At 35.7% G+C, this 19,653-nt stretch overlaps 1 protein-coding gene across 1 annotated transcript in view; it reads right to left on the bottom strand.

Moving 5' to 3' along the window:
• Positions 1-19,653, bottom strand: part of LOC118742239 (synaptic vesicle 2-related protein) — a 158,233-nt gene that overhangs the window by 25,897 nt on the left and 112,683 nt on the right. Inside the window, exon 7 of the mRNA XM_036474158.1 lies at positions 18,830-19,224. Coding sequence (XP_036330051.1) covers positions 18,830-19,224 — 395 coding nt within the window. The remainder of the gene's footprint in view (positions 1-18,829; positions 19,225-19,653) is intronic.

Below are 19,653 nucleotides of genomic sequence, written 5' to 3'. Positions count from 1 at the left end.
AATATTCTTAGCGTTCAAACTAAAGATTTCTTAGCACTCCTTCGTTTGACATCCATATTTTGGTATTGCGTATAACTTGTGTATAATTAAACTAAATTTGGCATTTGAAGCAGGTGGCAACCCTCTTCAAAATATTTTCAAACTACTACTTTCTGAAACCCCTTTTGTTTGGCACCCATATGGTGTTACATATGTTTCTTACCTAATACGATTTTTTAACAGGTGCAACCCTCCTATAGTTCAGCTAAGAAACAGAGCTTTTCAAAACCATTTCGATTGATACCCAGATTCTAGTAAGTGATTTATTCTTTTAAATAATTTGAATATAACTTATTAAAAGAAGGCAGCTCTTTTCAAAAAAATAAGTCCTTATTGCACATCTTTAGCCCGACCCCTTTAATTTAACACCTCACTTTTGAAAATCGAACGAACGGCTCAGATCTTTTATGCGCAACAAAAAATGGCTTCGTGTATTATATATATAGATATGTAAAACATATACTATTTTTAGTCAATAATTTTTAGAAAACGATAAGCTTTTTTGAAAGCTCAATTTGGTATACTATTGAAAATTTGTTTTATTAAGTTGTTTGTATATACTTTTCTTATGGCACGTACTATAATCCAATAGTTCAGTAATTTTTTTTAAATATATATATTTTTTTTAAATAAAGGGTAATCTATCTAATAAATATATATATAGATATATCTGATATAATATTTTATGAAAACAATCGTTTAATACCAATAGTCAAATATCTTCTTTCCATTTAATCAGAAAGTGTACCTTTTAAGTTTTCTAAGTCCACATATGGGTCTATATCTTGGGAACCAAATGAGATACAAAAATTAAAAATGCATCGTTTAAATTTACATGGTTTACACTATCTGCACGTAAAATTGCATGATCGTAACTTAAATAAAATTATAGTTTAAAAATCTAAAACCTCGCAATTATAATTTCCATTCGTAATGTCATCAGGTATGTAACTTGAGAATAAAAATCGCTGCATCTTTTAGGCGCCTCAATATTACATAGTTACATCCCGAGCTAATAAAAGGGAGGTAATAATAAAAAGCAAATGCCGGCCGCTGTGGTGTAGTGGTAAGCAGTGCGCGCTTTCACTCATCAGCACCTGGGTTCAAACCCTGGTCAAAGCAACATCGCAAAAAATATAGAAAACGGTTTTTTCTTAACAGCGGTCGTCCCTCGGCAGGCAATGGAAAACCTCCGAGTGTATTTCTGCCATGAAAAACGGCTTCTCATAAAAATACAATCGCCGTTCGGAGTCGGCGTAAAACTGTAGGTCCCTCCGCTTTGTGTGACAACATCAAGGCGCACACCACAAATCGGAGGAGAAGCTCGGCCAAACACTAATATATGTGTAAGCGCCAATCTATTATTATTATTAAAAAGCAAATGCCTCATATTGCCCATAGTGCAGCGTACCAAATCATTTTCAAAGTACCAGTTTTGGTACGAAAGTTTACGTAACAGAGCTCTAACTAAGTATTTCACGCATGAGAAATGTGCACAGAAATAAGTTTTTATTTATTTATTTTTTTATTTACTTAGTAAGGGTTATAATCCGTAAGCGCGGCCGAAAAATACTTCCGCACCTCTTTTCCGGCAACACAGAAAGGAAAATTCTACTTCGTAAGGGTTATAACTAGTTAATTAAAAAAATCAAAGTTTGCATGGAAATTTATTGAATTTTCCTGAGTTTTGAACAGAGTTTAAAAGTTATATTTTTATGTTTTTTTTTAGTTTGAACTATATTTTTATAAAAAATAGCAAAAAAAATTAAATTAAAAAATATTGTTTTAATCCAGTGAAATTAATTTATGTTTAGAACCTTACATAGAAAAAACCATTTCTTTTTTATTATCTTTAAAAATATGTGAGTGGCAACACTGCATATGATCCCTTGTCAAGGCACTTTTTCTTAAATTTTTTCTAGGGATGTGCCGGATAGAGATTTTTCCGAGTAACCGGATACTGGATACTGTGTGAAAAATAAGAGCCGGTAGACTGCCGCCCTATATAAATTTCACAATAATCCTATATTAAAAATGTAACTTTTATTTTCGGTAAATACAGGAGAAACTTCAAAGAAAAAAAATAAAAACAATAAACTCCGCTAAGCAAAAACGCGTGGTTTATGTACTTTTATTAAAAATTAGGATCAAAATCGTACTACTATGCATCCTTACAAATCGTCCGCTTTACGTATCGTCCCGTTGTTGCAATATTTTTTGACCCAAGTTTCAAAAAGTCTCAGCAATGGGTTGTGCGCTGGGTTTGGGACCCGTCACGTAAAAACCACTTCCAGTGAAGAAGCAAGGCAAAGCCTCAGATGTGACCCCCCCTTATGATGACGACCACGGCAACGTTTAAAGGACTACGATTTGAGGGCATGCACCTGGAATGTCCGGACTCCGGAAGGTGCCTCTGCCCGGCTGGTTGATGTCATCGTAAGGACAAAAGCTGACATCACCGCCGTCCAAGAAATGCGTTGGACGGGGCAAGGCAAGCAATGTCTGGGGCCTTGCGACGTCTACTACAACTGTCATGTAAAGGAGCGCTAATTCGGAGTTGGATTTGTGGTGGGAGAGAGACTCCGTCGCCGAGTACTGTCGTTCACCCCGGTGGACGAGCGTCTAGCCACAATACGCATCAAAGCGAGATTCTTCAACATCTCGCTCATCTGCGCCCATGCCCCGACGGAAGAGAAGGATGAGGCATCCAAGGATCTCTTCTATGAGCGCTTGGAGCGCACGTACGAGCGCTGCCCGCGTCATGATGTCAAAATCGTGCTTAGCGACTTCAATGCCAGGGTGGGCAAGGAAGGGATCTTTGGAGCAACCGTCAGAAAATTCAGCCTCAACCACGAAACGTCCAACAACGGATTGGGGCTGATCGACTTCGCCAGGGCCCGAAACATGGTATTTCGCAGTACTAGGTTAAAAAGATCCTTCAAGCTACGTGGCTATCTCCGAACCGAAAAACGAGAAACCAAATCGATCATGTTGTGATAGACGGAAGGCACGCTTCCAGTGTTTTAGACATATGCAAACACCGAGGCCCAAACATCGACTCCGACCCCTATCTTGTTGCAGCCTAGATACGCACCAGCCTTTGTGCAGCAAAAAATGTGCGTCCAAATATGCAAGGAAAGCTTAACGTCGAAACGCTGCCATCACAACAGACAGCCAGTGCTTTCGCTACTCGACTCTCACACCTGCTCTCATAGAGCACTCTTCAACAATCCGACATATGCGAGCTGTGGAACCACAATTTCCGCGCATTAAGTACCGCCGCCGAAGAAGTAGTCGGATTTCAGCGAGCCCGAAAGAACCACTGGTACGATGAGGAGTGTCAGGAAGCTGCAGAGGAAAAAGATGCCGCCTACAAGGCCACGCTGCGATCGGGCGCAACGCGCGCTATGTGGGACCGCTATAGGGATCTGAAGAGGGAAGCGAGACGTATTTGCCGCAATAAGAAGAGAGAGGCCGAAATACGTGAGTGCGAAGAGCTTGAAATGCTGGCCGACAAGAAGAATGCCCGAAAATATTACCAGAGAGTTAGGCGACTTACGGAAGGTTTCAAGACCAGGGCGTACTCCTGTAAGAATACTAGCCGTTTTTAGCCGATTTTGCTATTTGCCTTGTTTTCTTAAATTTCAAATATCTATATATGTTTCCATTTTTGACTAAGCGACCCAAAATCTGTTAGAAATGGCTACTAGCCTTATCGTGGAGAAAATTTTCATGTCAGGCAGGATTGTATGAAATTGGGCCGATTTCGCTTATTTTTATTTTAAACGAACGAACGAATGCCTTAATTTTAAGTGTGAATGCGTTTGTGTTTGGGTATAGTGCCAACAAACAGAATAAATATTACATGTAGATATTGTCTTCCCAGATAGCGCATATTCAATTCTGCCTAAATTAAAAAACATAATTTTTGCCCACTCCCAAAGGTTTAAGGTAATGGAAAAATTGATATTTTCAAGCACTATGTACACATACATATGTATTTTTTTAAACAAACGCACAAATTTTTATGTAAAGCAATCTAAATGGAAGATCTGCAGTCTTTTAGCATCATATTTTACATCAGAATTGAAGGGATTTCTGAAAAATCCGACCAGTTCTTTTATGTAACTGTGATTTTGCATCCCTTGTCAACATATGGCCTCGGTTGATGTTAACTTAAGGTCGTTGTTTTACTGCCTTAAAATTGAAGGGAAATCTTTACAGCGTTTTTATGTGTATTGGTTTCTATTTGAGTGTATTGAGAATCGGTCCGTCTGAAAAGGCCTTGTAGGGAAGATAATAGGTTTGTTCGTCGAAAATCCAACGGGAATTATCACTCAAAATATCAGATAGTAATAGTAATAAATAGTTTTTTTTCCGAGTACCTTTCAAATCATTGGAATTAACTAAATTAATTAAGTAAACAAGTATTAACTTACATTTTTCATTTTAAAATCGCTCCAGTTTGAAAATTTTTAAATTTAACGAACTTGTTTGTTCAAATTATCGTCGACAAAAAATCCAACCATGTGCCACAATCATATCTTTTTCCTAATTGCAAATTCTTGCTGGAAAAATTTTTTCCGGCTCGAATTTATAACTTCTCTCCAAGAAATAGTCTTTTTACTCGTGATTTATTTAAATAAAACATGTGAAATTTAGTTGAAACATTTTAGCCGTTTTTAGCCGGTATTTTTTGCCAAATTAAGCCGGTTCGTCCAAAAAGTTCTGGCAACACTGGCGCCAATTACGAATGAGTGAGCGAATTACGAATGGGAGAGCGAATCACTTGCCATGGAAACATCGTTTTACTCACTGCTGGTGCCAAGAGCGTGTTGGCAGGCTAGTTGTGAGGAATGTGCATGCGTACGTTTGTATGTATGTATGTATGTATATATCATTGCTTCATTTCAAACAAGCAAATGTCGTTGAATTGTTTTTGAAATACATAGTCTGTTCCTTTGAAAATGGGACTAAAACCTGTGGAACTGTCAAACTACAATTTTACGCTCTCAAATGAGAGCAAAAGGAGAACAGATGCAGAAGTGCATAGGAACGCAAAAAGAACTATTTCCTGTAAAAACGTCAGTCGGTTTGTTTACATGTCATTTGTACAACACTGATTTGGCTGAAATATCACTAACTAATTATTAAAATGTGTACATATTCAAATATTTCGTTGTTTACTTCCATTTTTTTTTACAAATATAAGGCTCTTTGCTTTCACCGCTTTCTGTTTTTGTTTGCACATGCAAATCAGCTGATCGTTTGACACTTTTCATGAACTTACAGGAAAAAAAACTCCGGACTAAATCCTGTAACTTCTGACTAGGAACAGTTGCTCAGTTACTCTCTCAAAAGTGTTCCCACTTACAGGTTTTATGTCAATAGGAACGACTTCCTGTAAGTTTTGACTAAATCCTGTAAACCGGACTGCTATTGGAACAGACTAACAGTTTCATGACTTTGGCAACGTTTGATGCCTTCAACAACAAATCAAATGGCTTTCAGCAACAAGTCAAATGACTTCTGCAACAAATGAACTGCGGCGTTTTGACTTCGCCAACCGTCCAACTGAGCTCTCATGCTTTCGGCAACCGTCCATATGCAGTATCGTGCTTATACTGGTTTGCCGAAGTCCATATCAGTATGAGCTGTAGGGTGTCCAGATTGTTTAAAAAAACCTTGTTAAAAGTCAAGTTGTCGGCAACAACAACGAATGTCAATAAATGAAACTACCTTCTATTTTTGTATCATGGTTATTATGAAAACTTGCTGAATTTTTATAATCTTTGTACAACGTTTGAAATGTCGATTTGTGAATATGAACATATGTATATGGTGTTTGTTAAGTTATGAGCTAGACTTCCATATAAAGTCAATTAAAGCATAGGTTGAACTGGTCAAAATGTCTCAATGCCATTATTTCGCATATAGGTAGGTACATTTGCATATGTGTAAACATGTCCGAGTAACTTTATTTCGGTGTATTTTCTCTTCATAATTGGAATATGTACTGTGATATTTTACTATGAATTTATGTATATAAGTACATGTGTATGTCTAAGAGAGTCCTTCATCAAAGTGATTTACTGTAATAGTTTATTTAATTAATGATTGTTATATTACTTCAGTGTATTTTAAAAATACTATTTCTAAAAATATATTGTTCTTAAAAGGCCTTATAAGAAAGCAGTTTTAATTTTGTGGCACTTTCATCTCCTTTTCGGCACTATTTTTGAAGACCATTAGGCACATTTTGAAATTTTGAATTTTCATCCCAGGTGTAGCCATAGTGCTATTGTAAGAAATTTCAACGAAAACACTAACAACCGGTGTGAACAGCCTTCAGGCTACAATCCCAAAACTCGTTTTCGAAGTGTTTTCGTTGTCGGTCAGAACATGGTATAAGAAATATGAGTTTCAACAAAAAAAAAATTTTGACTCGTCTTTCAGGAGTCGTATATGATCCAAATTATGAGCCAGCACCTTGTGCCAATAGAAAAACAATAAAGATTCGAAATTTATACCTGAACTTGAACAGAAATTACTAAAAAAAAAAATAAACAAAATTTAGCTGCAGCTGCTGTTGTTAAATGCTTGTGGGAGTGTATATATGCAGGTTAGTATGTATGCTATTTGAAAGGAATTTTTGCTAAAAAAAAAACCTAAGAGTCCGAATGTAATAATTTATGAGGCCGATAAGAGCCTCGAAAAGAGTCTGAAATGATTCATATATGAGGCCAAAAATTGTTTTGAAGAGCCAAAAATGCGCCGTATAGGAGGCCAATAAGAGTCCCTCATACCTGACTTTTAATGCGCTCATTACGAGCGTAAAGGCTCCGAAATAGGACTCCTTAAAGACTCATTTATGACTCCAAATGTTTGCTGGAGTGTAGGTAAATTTATTGAATTTTCCTGAGTTTTGGACGAAGTAAAGGGATTTCTTTAGGTTTTTTTGTTGTAGTATCAACAATATTTTTATAAAAAATTCGCCAAAAATTTTTAATAAAAAATGTTGCATGCATTTCGAAATATTCTTTGTGCCAATAATTTAGTGTGGTACTATACATACAAAGTTTTTTATTTAAATTTTATAAAAATTTTTAAGTAATCATATAATCATTGAAGCTTTCTGTTATTTATCGCCTTATAACAATTATATTCAACAATTTGATTGGGCCGTTATTAATGAAAATTTTTGTGGAAAATCAACAGCAATTTACACTGTGATAGAAGTTATAGCTGCTATTTCGGGCAGCTATTCTGCAGCTATTTAGACTTGACCACGTGGTTGATGTTTTTGTTGGTTTTTTGTTAATAAATATCATATTTATAGAATGTTTAACTTTGGGTGTACTCGTCCTTAAGGGTTTTTCTTGTTATTTATGGCTTAGTTTTACATTTCTTTGCTTTTCTAAAAAAAGAATTTACAAAAATACATAATTAAAATTGATGTGGTTTGTTACAGATTGTGTACATATGTAATTTTACCTACCCTCTTTCCTAACATCAGGGGCTTATTTCATAAAAGTGACAGGTGCGAAAATTGTCGATTTTTTTATTTATACAATTTCACTGCCAGAATTGTCGGCGATATTTTTCCTGTTTCATATACGTTTGTAGGCAACTTTGGAAATTTTTGGAGAACGACAGTGATAATATGGAATATTGTCTACAATTGTGCTGACAATTTTCACTCTGACAAAATTGTTGCGACAATGGCGACAAAACCAAATAGCTCCGTTGGAAAGCTTTCACAGGAGAGTTTTGTAAATTCATTTGTATGGTAATTGCGCGTATTTCATTACTTTTCAATGATTTGAATAGTTCTTAAAACTCAAATAATGCAAATACAATATTACATATGATTTGCATATAAATTTCATACGACTGGCGACAATTTTAAACTCCGACAATGACAATTTGTCACCTTTTCAATGGAATTTCTCATGGAATTTAAGAGGTGGTGACAATTGTTTTTATGAAACAAAACACCCACCACTGTCGAATTATCACTGACAACATGGAAATTGTCTGTCGTTACAAAATTATCACTGTCGCTTTATGAAAGCGGCCCCAGATTTGTTTTTTACATTTTCGGGATAGTTTTGTGCAAATGAGCGTAAGTGCGACACTTATGGCCAAGATAGGACCACATATCGATGGTCCTCTGCCATAACGACACAACTGAACTCATTTCATATATTTCAGTAAAGCCAATTAAAGATTTTGTGTTTCGTAATTTAGCAATAATATGTCTTGGAACGTAATTATTCCGGATTATTTGCAGTCATCCATTAAGGAATATTTGTAAGCTTTCAAATTATGACTTTTACTAAAGATTTAGTAAGTGTAGGACTGCAAAAATACTAAATAAGTAACAACTTGTAAGTAGTTAATCGAAAAAAATTCCATTTGTATTGCTGAACAACGGCACAAAGCGAAACGTGTCGTTGTTTCCCATAGAAAATTACTAAGTGTCTCACTGAAACTATGAAAAGAACAACGGCACAATACGAAAAGCTTCGTTATTTCACATAAAAGCATGACTAACCTATCGATAGTTTTTGACTTACGCTAATATTCACGATAAATGTGAGATACGTGCAACTGTTCATTAGTAAGGGACTGCACGAATGGAAGTGCTCTAAACGTCTAATCGTTCAAAACTATAAATTTAAGATTTGAGCGGCAGAAAACACAGTAATGTTAAACCAATGGCTCACTTGATATTTTTTCACTTACCAATCTTCTTCTGGCAGTAGACAGATTTCAGAAACTCGCCCGGAAAAAGAGTCCGGTCGTCTTCGGGCTAGTGAGAAGAAAATATTACTCGCTCAAAATGGCTCTCAGCAGTCTGCGAACCAACCAAAGAGACACAAATTGGCCACTTTCGGAAACCTGCGGGTGAGCGAAAGAACAGACTTATTGTGCGTCCCGGCTTCAAGAATCCAAAAGTTGGCAACCGTGTACACAACACCAGAAACTTTCAAATCTGTAATCATAATTATCTTCTTCTTCTTATTTGATGCTGTAACCGCCTAAGCGATTTTGGCCGAGTTCAGCAAAGCACGCCAGTCGTTTCCCTTCTGTGCCAACTGACGACAATCGGAAATGCCAAGTGAAGCCAAGTCCTCCTCCACCTGATCTTTCCATCGCAGTGGGGGCCTTCCTCTTCCTCTGCTACGACCAGTGGATTCCGAGTTGAACACTTTCAGAGCTGGAGCATCGGTGTCCATTTGAACGACATGGCGGAGCCGCTGTATTTTAATTCGCTGCATTATGTCCATACTGTTGTGAAGCGTTCCATTGTCTGCGGTACTCGCCGTCGCCAAGGCGTAAAGGCCCGTAAATCTTCCGCAAAATCTTTCTCTCGAATACTTTAAGAGCCGCCTCATCGCATGTTGTCATTGTCCATTAGCGTGGGCCGAAAATCCGCTTTTTTAGAATTTTGTTTGGTAATAGCAAAAATATGGTTCAATATGCTCTAAAAACAACATGTGCGACAGAAGAAAATTTTTGGTCAATATCTTAGGCTCGCCCGGGTCCATCAAAGTTCAATGTGCTCAAAAAATAAAAATTAACAAATACATTAATTAATTCCTCTTTTCTACCAAAATTGCAATTATCTTCGATATTATAAGTCCTACATATTTTGGTAAATGAACCTTTTCTTAAGAGAATAGATGGTAGCTAATAAACAATTTTTTTAGCACTTGAACTTGATGGACTTGGGCGAGCCTAAGATATTGACCAAAAATTGTCATCTTTCACACAGATTGTTCTTAGAGCATAATTAACCATATTTTTGCTATTACCAAACAAAATTCTAAAAAAGCGGATTTTCGGCCCTCGCTATTGTCCATGCTTCTACGCCATATACCAGCACGGACATGATGAGTGAGTTGTAGAGTGTGGTTTTCGTACGTCGAGAGAGGACTTTACTCCTGAATTGCCTACTCAGTCCAAAGTAACACTTGTTGGCTAGAGCGATTCTGCGTAAGATTTCCATGCTGACATTACTATCAGTGTTAATGCTGGTCCCCAAATAAACGAAATTCTATACTTTCTTGAAATTATAACTGTCAACAGTGACGTGGGTGCCAAGGTGCGAATGTTCTGACTGTTTGTTTGATGGCAGGAGATACTTCTTGTCCTCGTTTGCCACCAGACCCATTTGCTTTGCTTCCTTATCCAACTTAGAAAAGGCAGACAAGACTTCGCGGTTTTTGTTACCGATGATGTCGATGTTATCGGCATAAGCTAACAATTGCAACGCCCTTGTAGTAAATTGTTCCTGAGCGGTTAAGTTCTGAAGCTCTTATTATCTTCTCCAACATCAGATGAAAGAAGTCACATGAAAGCAAGTCGCCCTGTGTGAAATCCCGTTTGGTGGCGAACGGCTCGGAGAGGTCTTTCCCAATCCTAACGGAGCTGGTAGTATTGCTCAGCGTCATTTTACACAGCCGTATGAGTTTTGAGGAGATGCCATATTCAGACTTTGCGGCGTATAGGCAGCTCCTTTTAGTGCTGTCGAAAGCGGCTTTAAAGTCGACAAATAGATGGTAGTAGTTTGTTGTTTTTCAGTCGCGTTATTGCTATTCGTACCTCGTGATATCAGGCGGTGGAACATCGACTCCGTCATCATCGACTGCGGGCTCGGGTTCTACTTCTCCACAACTTTCCGTGCTGCTACCATTCGCTAGGATGGAAAAATATCCTCTCCATAATTTAAGTACTTTCTGAACATCGGTTACTAGCTCGCCATTGTTGTTCTTACAGGAGTACGCCCTGGTCTTGAAACCTTGCGTAAGTCGCCTAACTGTCTGGTAAAATTTTCTGGCATTCTTCTTGTCAGCCAGCATTTCAAGTTCTTCGCAATCATGTATTTCGGACTCTCTCTTTTTATTGTGATAAATACGTCTCGCTTCCCTGTTCAGATCTTTATAGCTGTTCCAAATAGCGGACGTGGCGCCCGATCGCAGCGTGGCGCTGCAGGCTTCCTGACACTCCTCATCGTACCAGTTGTTCTTTCGGGCCCGCTGAAATCCGACTAATTCTTCGGCGGCGGGACTTAATAAGCGGGAAATGTGGTTCCACTGCTCGCATATGTCGGTTTGTTGAAGAGTGCTCTCTGAGAGCAGATGTGAGAGTCGAGAAGCGAAAGCACTGGCTGTCTATTGTGACTGAAGATTTTCGACCTTAAGCTTTCCTTGCATTGTTGGGCGCACATTTTTTGCTGCACAGAGGCGGGTGCGTATCTTGGCTGCAACAAGATAGTGGTCCTATTTGATGTTTGGGCCTCGGAGTGTGTGTACGTCTAAAACACTGGAAGCGTGCCTTCCGTCTATCACAACATGATCGATTTGGTTTCTCGTTTTTCGATCCGGAGACAGCCATGTAGCTTGATTAATCCCCTAATGCTTGAACCTAGTACTGCATACTACCATGTTTCGGGCCCCGGCGAAGTTGATCAGCCTCAATCCGTTATCCTGTTATTAATTTCTTTGAACTACATGTCAAGTAGTAAATACATATACTGAATTCATGCTACTGTATGCATAAAACAGACTACAAGCCATCTAAAAACGTAATTATAACCTTATCGCTACACGTATATAGCACAGGTAACGTAAAGTTCTTTTTGTGCAACTTAACAGCCCCACTTTTTTTTGCAAATACTGACGCCAAATTAGTTTTATCAGTTCAATTAATATGTAGTTCTTGAGTTCCATCCTTAAGCTAAGAAACTGTGTACCAAATTTTGAAAACATATATAAAGCAGCTTCAAAAAGTACTTCCAAAAATGGTAATGTAACAGTCCACTGTTGAAACGTTCATAACTCCTAAACAACAGGAGTTACAATATATTATAAGTATATGTTAGATAATGCCACATACTTATGCTTTCAGATGCAAGAAAAGAAATTATCCGAAAATTTTATTTTAAGTCGAATTTTGAATACACTAAGTTTATACCTTAAATATTTACGTTTTTACTTCAGGGTTGGGCACGCTGTACTAAATCGAGATAGGGCTTCAGTGGTAGTGTATTTCAAATTGCACTACCACTATTTGCTTAGTGGTAGTGCATTTCAAATTTCACTACCGCTATATGGTTAGTGATAGTGCATTTCAAATTTCACTAGCACTACATAGTGACATCGAAATAGAATTTTCACTTAAGTAAATAGTGAATTTAAATATTTATAAAAAAAATAGTAAACCCTCTTTTATTCATGCGAAAGTTGTCCCCCCCCAACTCTAAAACCACGAATTCAAACTCAAGACCACAGCTACACCTCTAAGAAGCAGGTCCTCATTGTCATACTCCAACTCCATACGTTGACCATTTCTGCTGGAAATCGCTATTGAAGGAGCTTAACTTTGACTTTAAATAGCAAAGAAGGGAGACGTAGGGGGAGAGTTTTACCACAAAGGTTTTTGGCCAAGGATTCAAAGTATATCTCTATGAAAAAACTATTGCCCGACAAGTTTACTGTTTTTTAAATTTTTGCTAAAAATAAATTTCTCAAAGAAATGATTGAAACGAATATATCGTTACCATAATTCACAAAGGCCCTAACCAACACTTTTTTCGAAACTGCATTTTTCACAGCTTTTGCTAGGATATTAAAATACACCTTCACTAACTTTAAAGTGTTAGTACCAAAAACAACAGAGTTGTGCAAGTTTTTAATATACCCTATTCGTATGAATGATTTGATTTTTGTAATGTTTTTTGCTTCTCCTGTAAAAAAACAAATTTGCTAGTGAGGGCTTTTGTGAATTAAGGTGACGGTATGTAACATCAAAAGCAAATCAAAATGCCGGTATTTAAAGCACAGAAAACAAAACCAATATTAATAAATGGACTATGTTGTCTTTGACGTACGTCAAAGGTCAAATAGAAGTGGGAACTTGTATGACTGCCCATTGATAGCTCGGTTATATAGCTTAAGAAATAATATGCCAACACTCCGATGACCGTGGTTTCTTCACGACGATGGAAGAAATACCATCACGTTTTTCATGTGCTGTTTACGTCATCAGCATCGACTTTCTCAATGCCTTCTTCAGCAGAAAGCTTGATGAAGTCAGCAAAAACAGGAGGTGCAAGGTCAGATGTGTCACAATCCCAAAACCCAATTTCCCAATTTTACGCTCTGGATCCAACACCGCAGTCGCGACAGACAAGGATAATTCCACCCTCTATAAGTGATTTTCTGGCGCCACTGTTATTGCCATACCCATGTAATGTAACAAAGGCTCAAAATCAACCGACTCGTAAAGTCACCACAAACTGGTTACCCAAGGGCAGTTATAACTCTCTACTAACCACTGCTGGGTGGAGTAAAATGCCAACTCAGAATCAGATGGAAATTACCCAGCAAACAAACTCGGCCTCAACTGCTTGCTCAAATTATTAAATCATTCTCTGACCCGCTATCAGCAACAAAGGTTAAGAGCGCACAGAAGACAAAATTTTCGCTACAGTAGTCCACTGACTCATAAGCATTTCTGAAATAATGCATCTCGTGCGCTACTCAAAGTGTATTGGCAAGTAATAACACAACACCGGAAGTGCACCCGTCTCAAAGCCCGGCGTAAACTCTTTCCTCCCTAACACTCGCATTGCTCAATGGTGTACTTATCTTACACCCACTTCTGATCTCTCTCTCTCATTTTTTCTCATCTCCATACAACTCTCATCCTCTCATCATCATTGAAAAGCAGTTTGAGCAAAATGTAATGTAACAGTCCGCGTTTTGGGCCATATATACTTTTATACATATACATTAGACTGCATCACCAAAAAAAGTTGCGGTATTTCCGCCGGAATTACAAAATCTTTATATTTTAAGACGTCCACCAAAATATTTCATAAAAATATTAAGATTTAAGTGAGCTGGACCGATTTGAAAATACCTCCAAAAATGAAGCTTTTTATGAATAAAAATAATTTCTTAATGAACTTTTTGAAAAAAGTCCCCTCAGATGACAAATTCGATTAAGCTTAAAAAATCTGCATAAAAATATTTAAAAATATTTTCAACGGAATCGTAAGAATCAGATTTTTGATGTTGTTTTTTTACTTTTTCAAAGATTGATTTACGAAAAACTTGAATAACTGGGCGAAAAATGTTCTGATTTAGACTTATAGGATCTCAGTAGAAAGGTATTTTCGCACTGTTTTTATATCTGGCCAAAAAACGTCATTCGTATCCCATATTTTTTCCTCGAGTACCAACACATCTTAATTCAACTTTGAATGACGTTCGTTCCTCCTTCCTTTCTCTTCCATCCTTTGAATGAGTTTATTAGTAAAGAAATAAAAAGGGTGAGAAAATACCTTTCCAATGACACATCTCAAGAATAAATCGGAAGAGTCTAAACTCTAGGTTCAGTTATTCAAGTTTTTCTTATACCAACCTTTGAAAAAAGTTAAAAAACAGCATCAAAAATCTCATTACGATTCCGTTCAAAATTTTTTTTAATTTTTTGCAAATATTTTAAGCTTAAACCTTTTTGTCATTTGAAGGGATTTTTTTTTTAAATCTTTAAGAAACTATTTTTGTTCATAAAAAACACCATTTTTGGAGGTATTTTCAAATCGGTCCAGCTCACTTAAATCTTAATATTTTTCCGAAATATTTTGGTGCACGTCTTAAAATATAATGGCGCATATTCATAGTCATATTTAGTACTCAACTAAGTCGAAACTATTCTATTCATAGTCGCCTTAGTTTCGACTTTTCTAGCTAAGTAGCAACTTAAAATTTAGTTTCGGCTGCAGCTGCAACTAAGTCGTAACTAGGAAGAAGTATTTTATCAAATTAAGGGAAAACAGACGAAATATGTAAAAATTAAGTTGGTAGAGGGTGATTTTGATAATATTGAATAAACTCCAATTAAAATTTACAAAGATCGATCCATTTTAATCGGAAGATGAAATTAAATGCGTATTACAATTCGAACAAAGCTACATCACAATTTTATAATTGGAATAATTTAGATAAATTTTCAAATAATAAGTCAGTTTCACGCTAGTTCTTTTAAAGTAAATTTGTGCATAACATTTAGATATCTACTATTTGTATGTTTCACAGCATGCTTTCGATAAACATCGACTTCACATCACTGCGGTTGTTCTGGCTATTTCACACAATTAACAAGAAAATGATACCTTATTCTTTTGCATAATCATGCAATGAAAATAAAAATTACATAAACGGATGATCAAACTTGATATTATTTAATAAAAATGTAATTTTTCCAAAATATCGTAAAGAAAAATCGATACATTTTCACAATCGTTTTGCTATATCGTAAACTAAGTCGAAACTACTTAGTTGAAGCCTGAAATGCGACTATGAATAGAGGTAAATTTTAAGTTGGTACTTAAATTTAAGTTGCAACTTTGTTAGTTTCGACTTAGTTGCTGGACTATGAATACGCGCCAATAGATTTTATAATTCCAGTGGAAAAATAGTACCGATTTTTTTGTATGGGGAGTGATGCAGTCTAATATACATATATGAATGTAAATAATGCGTAAGTATGGAACAAAATATGATGAACTGAAAAAGTACCTAAAGAGGTATTTTTTTTTTATACTATGGAACAAAAAAAATGTTAATCTGCCCCTAAAATATCGTTTTTACTCCGCTTTTCGAGTCCCATATGCGAATCGAATTTCAGTAGTCCAAACGCTGAGCGAGAGGAAAGTAAAATATAAAAAGGACAGTGACAAGAAAATAATAAACGGGACAGTCACCAAACTAAAAGCAACCGACGTGGACGCTAAAATTTAAGCTTTTACTTTAGGTCGAAGCTATTTTAATAGTCCAGTATTTAGCTCTTTCTATTTTACATTCTAAGTTCACCTAAAGTATATATACAATAAACTGTCAAAATCTAAATCTATCCGCGGGTGTTTTATTGTGGACTTATGCAAGCCATCCTACATATATGTATTTATAAAATTTGTAAATATTTGAAGTATGCATGTATCTAAAAAACAAACACATTGGGCGCGTTTCTAAGACGTAGCTGTTGTTAAACTGTTGAGCGCTTGATTTAGAAACGCACAGTTGAGTAGTTCCGCTCAGCTGAACGGTTACTGATTTGACGCCATTTTTCCATCGTAAAATTATTTCGCGACATGAACTCAACAATTTAACTAAAAAATGATTTTTCCCTTCCGTCAGTTTTCATAATAAATTTAAAAAAAATGAAACTGGCTATAAATAAAATAAAATACACGTGTATATTTAAAATAAATAAAAAAATCGTGGACTTATAAGCATATCGAGCCCTAACCGCCAAAATAACGTAAGCGATATTTTTTTCGAAATTTTCTTTTTGATGCATATTCCTAGAACATCTAGATGCATTTCTGCATCAAAAAGAAAATTTTGAAAAAAATTTCGCTTACGTTATTTTGGCGGTTAGGGCTCGATATGTAAGTACATATGGGTGTTTCCATACAGCCGTACGCGACATTCGTACGCTTATAGAGTAACGTAAATCTATCAAAAATAGAAGTTACAGAAAAAAAAGATTACGGTTATGTTGCAACCAAAGGGTACTATGTTTGAGAAAAAAATAAGCAGCCTCGAAACTTTGGTGTGGAAAATATCCGTTCAAAACCAGGTGATAACGTACGCGACAAAAAAAGAAGTGGTTTTAAGGCACATATACAAATATGCGAAAGTCTGCGAATCATGAGAGTTTTTCTTTTCTTTAAAAATTCCTAAACTAAGCTAAATAATGTACCTTTACAATCCTTCCATTTTTTGATAGAAATTATCTCTGGTTAGTTTTTATTAAAAAAAAATATAATAACGTACGCGACATAACGTACGCGACAGATTTTTCCCCCATACAATATCTTTACTAGTAACACATACTAAATTAAATTTTTTCAGTTCTTCTCTCCACCGTTTCGCGTTTTGAAAACCCTTTTTACGCCATCTGAATACGAAACTTAAAGTTATAAAGCCGTTTGAATTCATTTGCTTGCATTTTCGGTTTACATTTTCATGGAAACACGCATATATGCGAAAGTCTGCGAATCATGGGAGTTTTTCTTTTCTTTAAAAATTCCTAAACTAAGGTAAATAATTTACCTTTACAATCCTTTCATATTTTAAGAGAAATTATCTCTGGCTAGTTTTATATTAAAAAAAAATAATAACGTACGCGACAATTTTTCTCATAAGTAATAAAATGTTTTTATTGAGAACTCTTCTCGCCACCGTTTCATTGTCTTACAACTATTCTAAATAATTTAAATGGAAAATTTGCAATTAACATTGGTTTTGATGTATTTGATTGAAATTTTCGTACTTACAATTACGTATGCGACAAACTTTAAAGGGTAATAAAATATATTTTTACTTCGGTTGGAAAGAAAATTTTACTGTGTATCTTTAACTAGAAGAATTCTCGCTTAAGAATTGTAATCTGCATTACCTGCGACTGCCAATATACAAATGACATAGACAAACAAAGTTTTTGAATAACGTAGGCGGCATTAGAATGCTATCGAATTGCAATACATATTACACGCTCAGAACTCTCAAGAAAGGGAAACATCGAAATCAAAAAATTACCGTTATTCGAGCTCTAACTTCTCTTTTTTCTCATTTTTATAGTTAGTTGTTATTGCAAATTTGATTTTAAGATGTAATTGTAATGTTTCAAATCTCCTAATTTAGTTAATAGGAAAGAGAAAATAGTTCATTTCATTAGAAAAAACTGAGTCGAGAGACATTCAGTATTACTCTTCCATTTTTGAGTTTTAAAATTCCAATAAGCTGAAATACTTCTATAATATAAAAATTCGAGTATTTTTCTCTTATTAATTCGTCTTAAAAACCCTTTTCAGTTGTTTTTATTTTTTCAGCCCTGGTTGACATTTTCATGGAAACACCCATATGTACCTGTGTTCGTATGGAATAGTAGCTTAAGTTGGGATGCTTTAGTGTTCATGTGTTCATATTTTTGGCTTAGTAAATTTTTTTATTTTTGGGCTCTTTTATTTAATTTTGCTTGTTTACAAATATCAGCTGTTTGTTTGGCAGTTCATGCATCATACTGTTTCTAAGACGTAACTGTTGGACCCAACAGTTGACAGAATTTCCGCTACTGTTGGGGTAAACAGTTGCATCTTAGAAACGCGCCCATTTTTATGAAATTTGTAAAAAGCATTTTTTTTTAATGGAGGGGAGCGGCCGAAAACGGCTCGGCGCGATGCTGGTTGGACCGCGAACGTTGGCCGCAGCGATGTTATGCACTTTTAAAGCTGTATAAATACTATGTACATATGTTAAAAGTGGTTTTTTTCAATGGTGTTTTAAAAGATCAATAACGTCCTTGGACTTTACTTCGATTCAAAAAGGTAATATTATCTATGGATATTATTACCCATCACTATGAGTATTAGTGAGGACCATCTGCGAATTATAAGTTGTTCTTCATACTGAAATGGCTCTTTTAGTTAAAATTTTGCACAAAATTTGACCATGAACTGACTTATAATTGGTATTCCAAGGGTCTACTCTGCATTGCGATTCCAAAAAGAAATAAGATTCAATTACATTGCACTATGAATTTGTATCAGTCAGTGTCGCCTTTCGAATTGCAATACATATTAGACGCTCAGAACTCTCAAGAAAGGGAAACATCGAGACTGTTTAATTAAGATAACCATCTGAGTAAGAGCATTAAAATGTTCTATGGCATTCAGTATAACGGTATGTATAGCTTGAATTAAACGTACCTTTTAATAAGCGATAGTATTGAAACACATCCAGAAAAAATTAGAAATTGCATGGCCATCGTTTTTTTCTTGCCACATCGTTTAATAATAGCTATTGTTACAAATATTCCAGGAAATTCAGAGAAAGTAATCCACAATAGGTCCATAAAATCTTGTGTATTGAATGTGCTGCATCCCTGATTTACGGAATTAACTTTGTCCTTAAGAAATAACTCTACAGTTATCAATACCAAGCCGTAATAGCAGAACGCACATGACATCCATAGAAACCAGAGCAGGAGTGTTATTTTCCTTAGTTCGGGTTTAAGTAATGTTCTCATTTGAACAGGTGAATTGGTTTCATAGTCAACTATTAGACGACCGATTAACATTTGTCTGTTATTATCCTTTGCAATCTGTAATTATAAAAAATTGGTATCTGCATTTTTCATCAAAAATTAGTTATTTACAGTCTTACAAATACAAAATTATTTGTTATTTAAATGACTATAAAGCTATTTATTTATTTATTTAACAGGGAACAGTGGTTGTACATTTAAGACAATAATCTTTTAATAGTACATGAACTTAATTAAGTAACATTATATTATTGAAATGGACTTAAACTAAAATTAAGTGAGCTTACGACTGAAAATAAGAATTACGTATATGTGAATTTTTTTGTTAACAAGATACAAAAAAATAAAATATGAAGACTACCAGAAAAGATAAGGGAAGAGAAGGGAGGAAAGATAAGAAAATTATTTATCACAATCGCACTCACTACATGGACTTGAAGTAATTAAGTATTATCGCCTTGTAGTTACTCCTATTCAGTACAGATT

Source organism: Rhagoletis pomonella, unplaced genomic scaffold (genome assembly GCF_013731165.1).
Source record: "Rhagoletis pomonella isolate Grant_MI unplaced genomic scaffold, Rhpom_1.0 Rhpom_scaffold_00007, whole genome shotgun sequence".
Classification (NCBI taxonomy): Eukaryota; Metazoa; Arthropoda; class Insecta; order Diptera; family Tephritidae; genus Rhagoletis; species Rhagoletis pomonella.
Note: the sequence above shows the minus strand (reverse complement) of the source record. Positions and strands in the feature narration are given on the sequence as shown.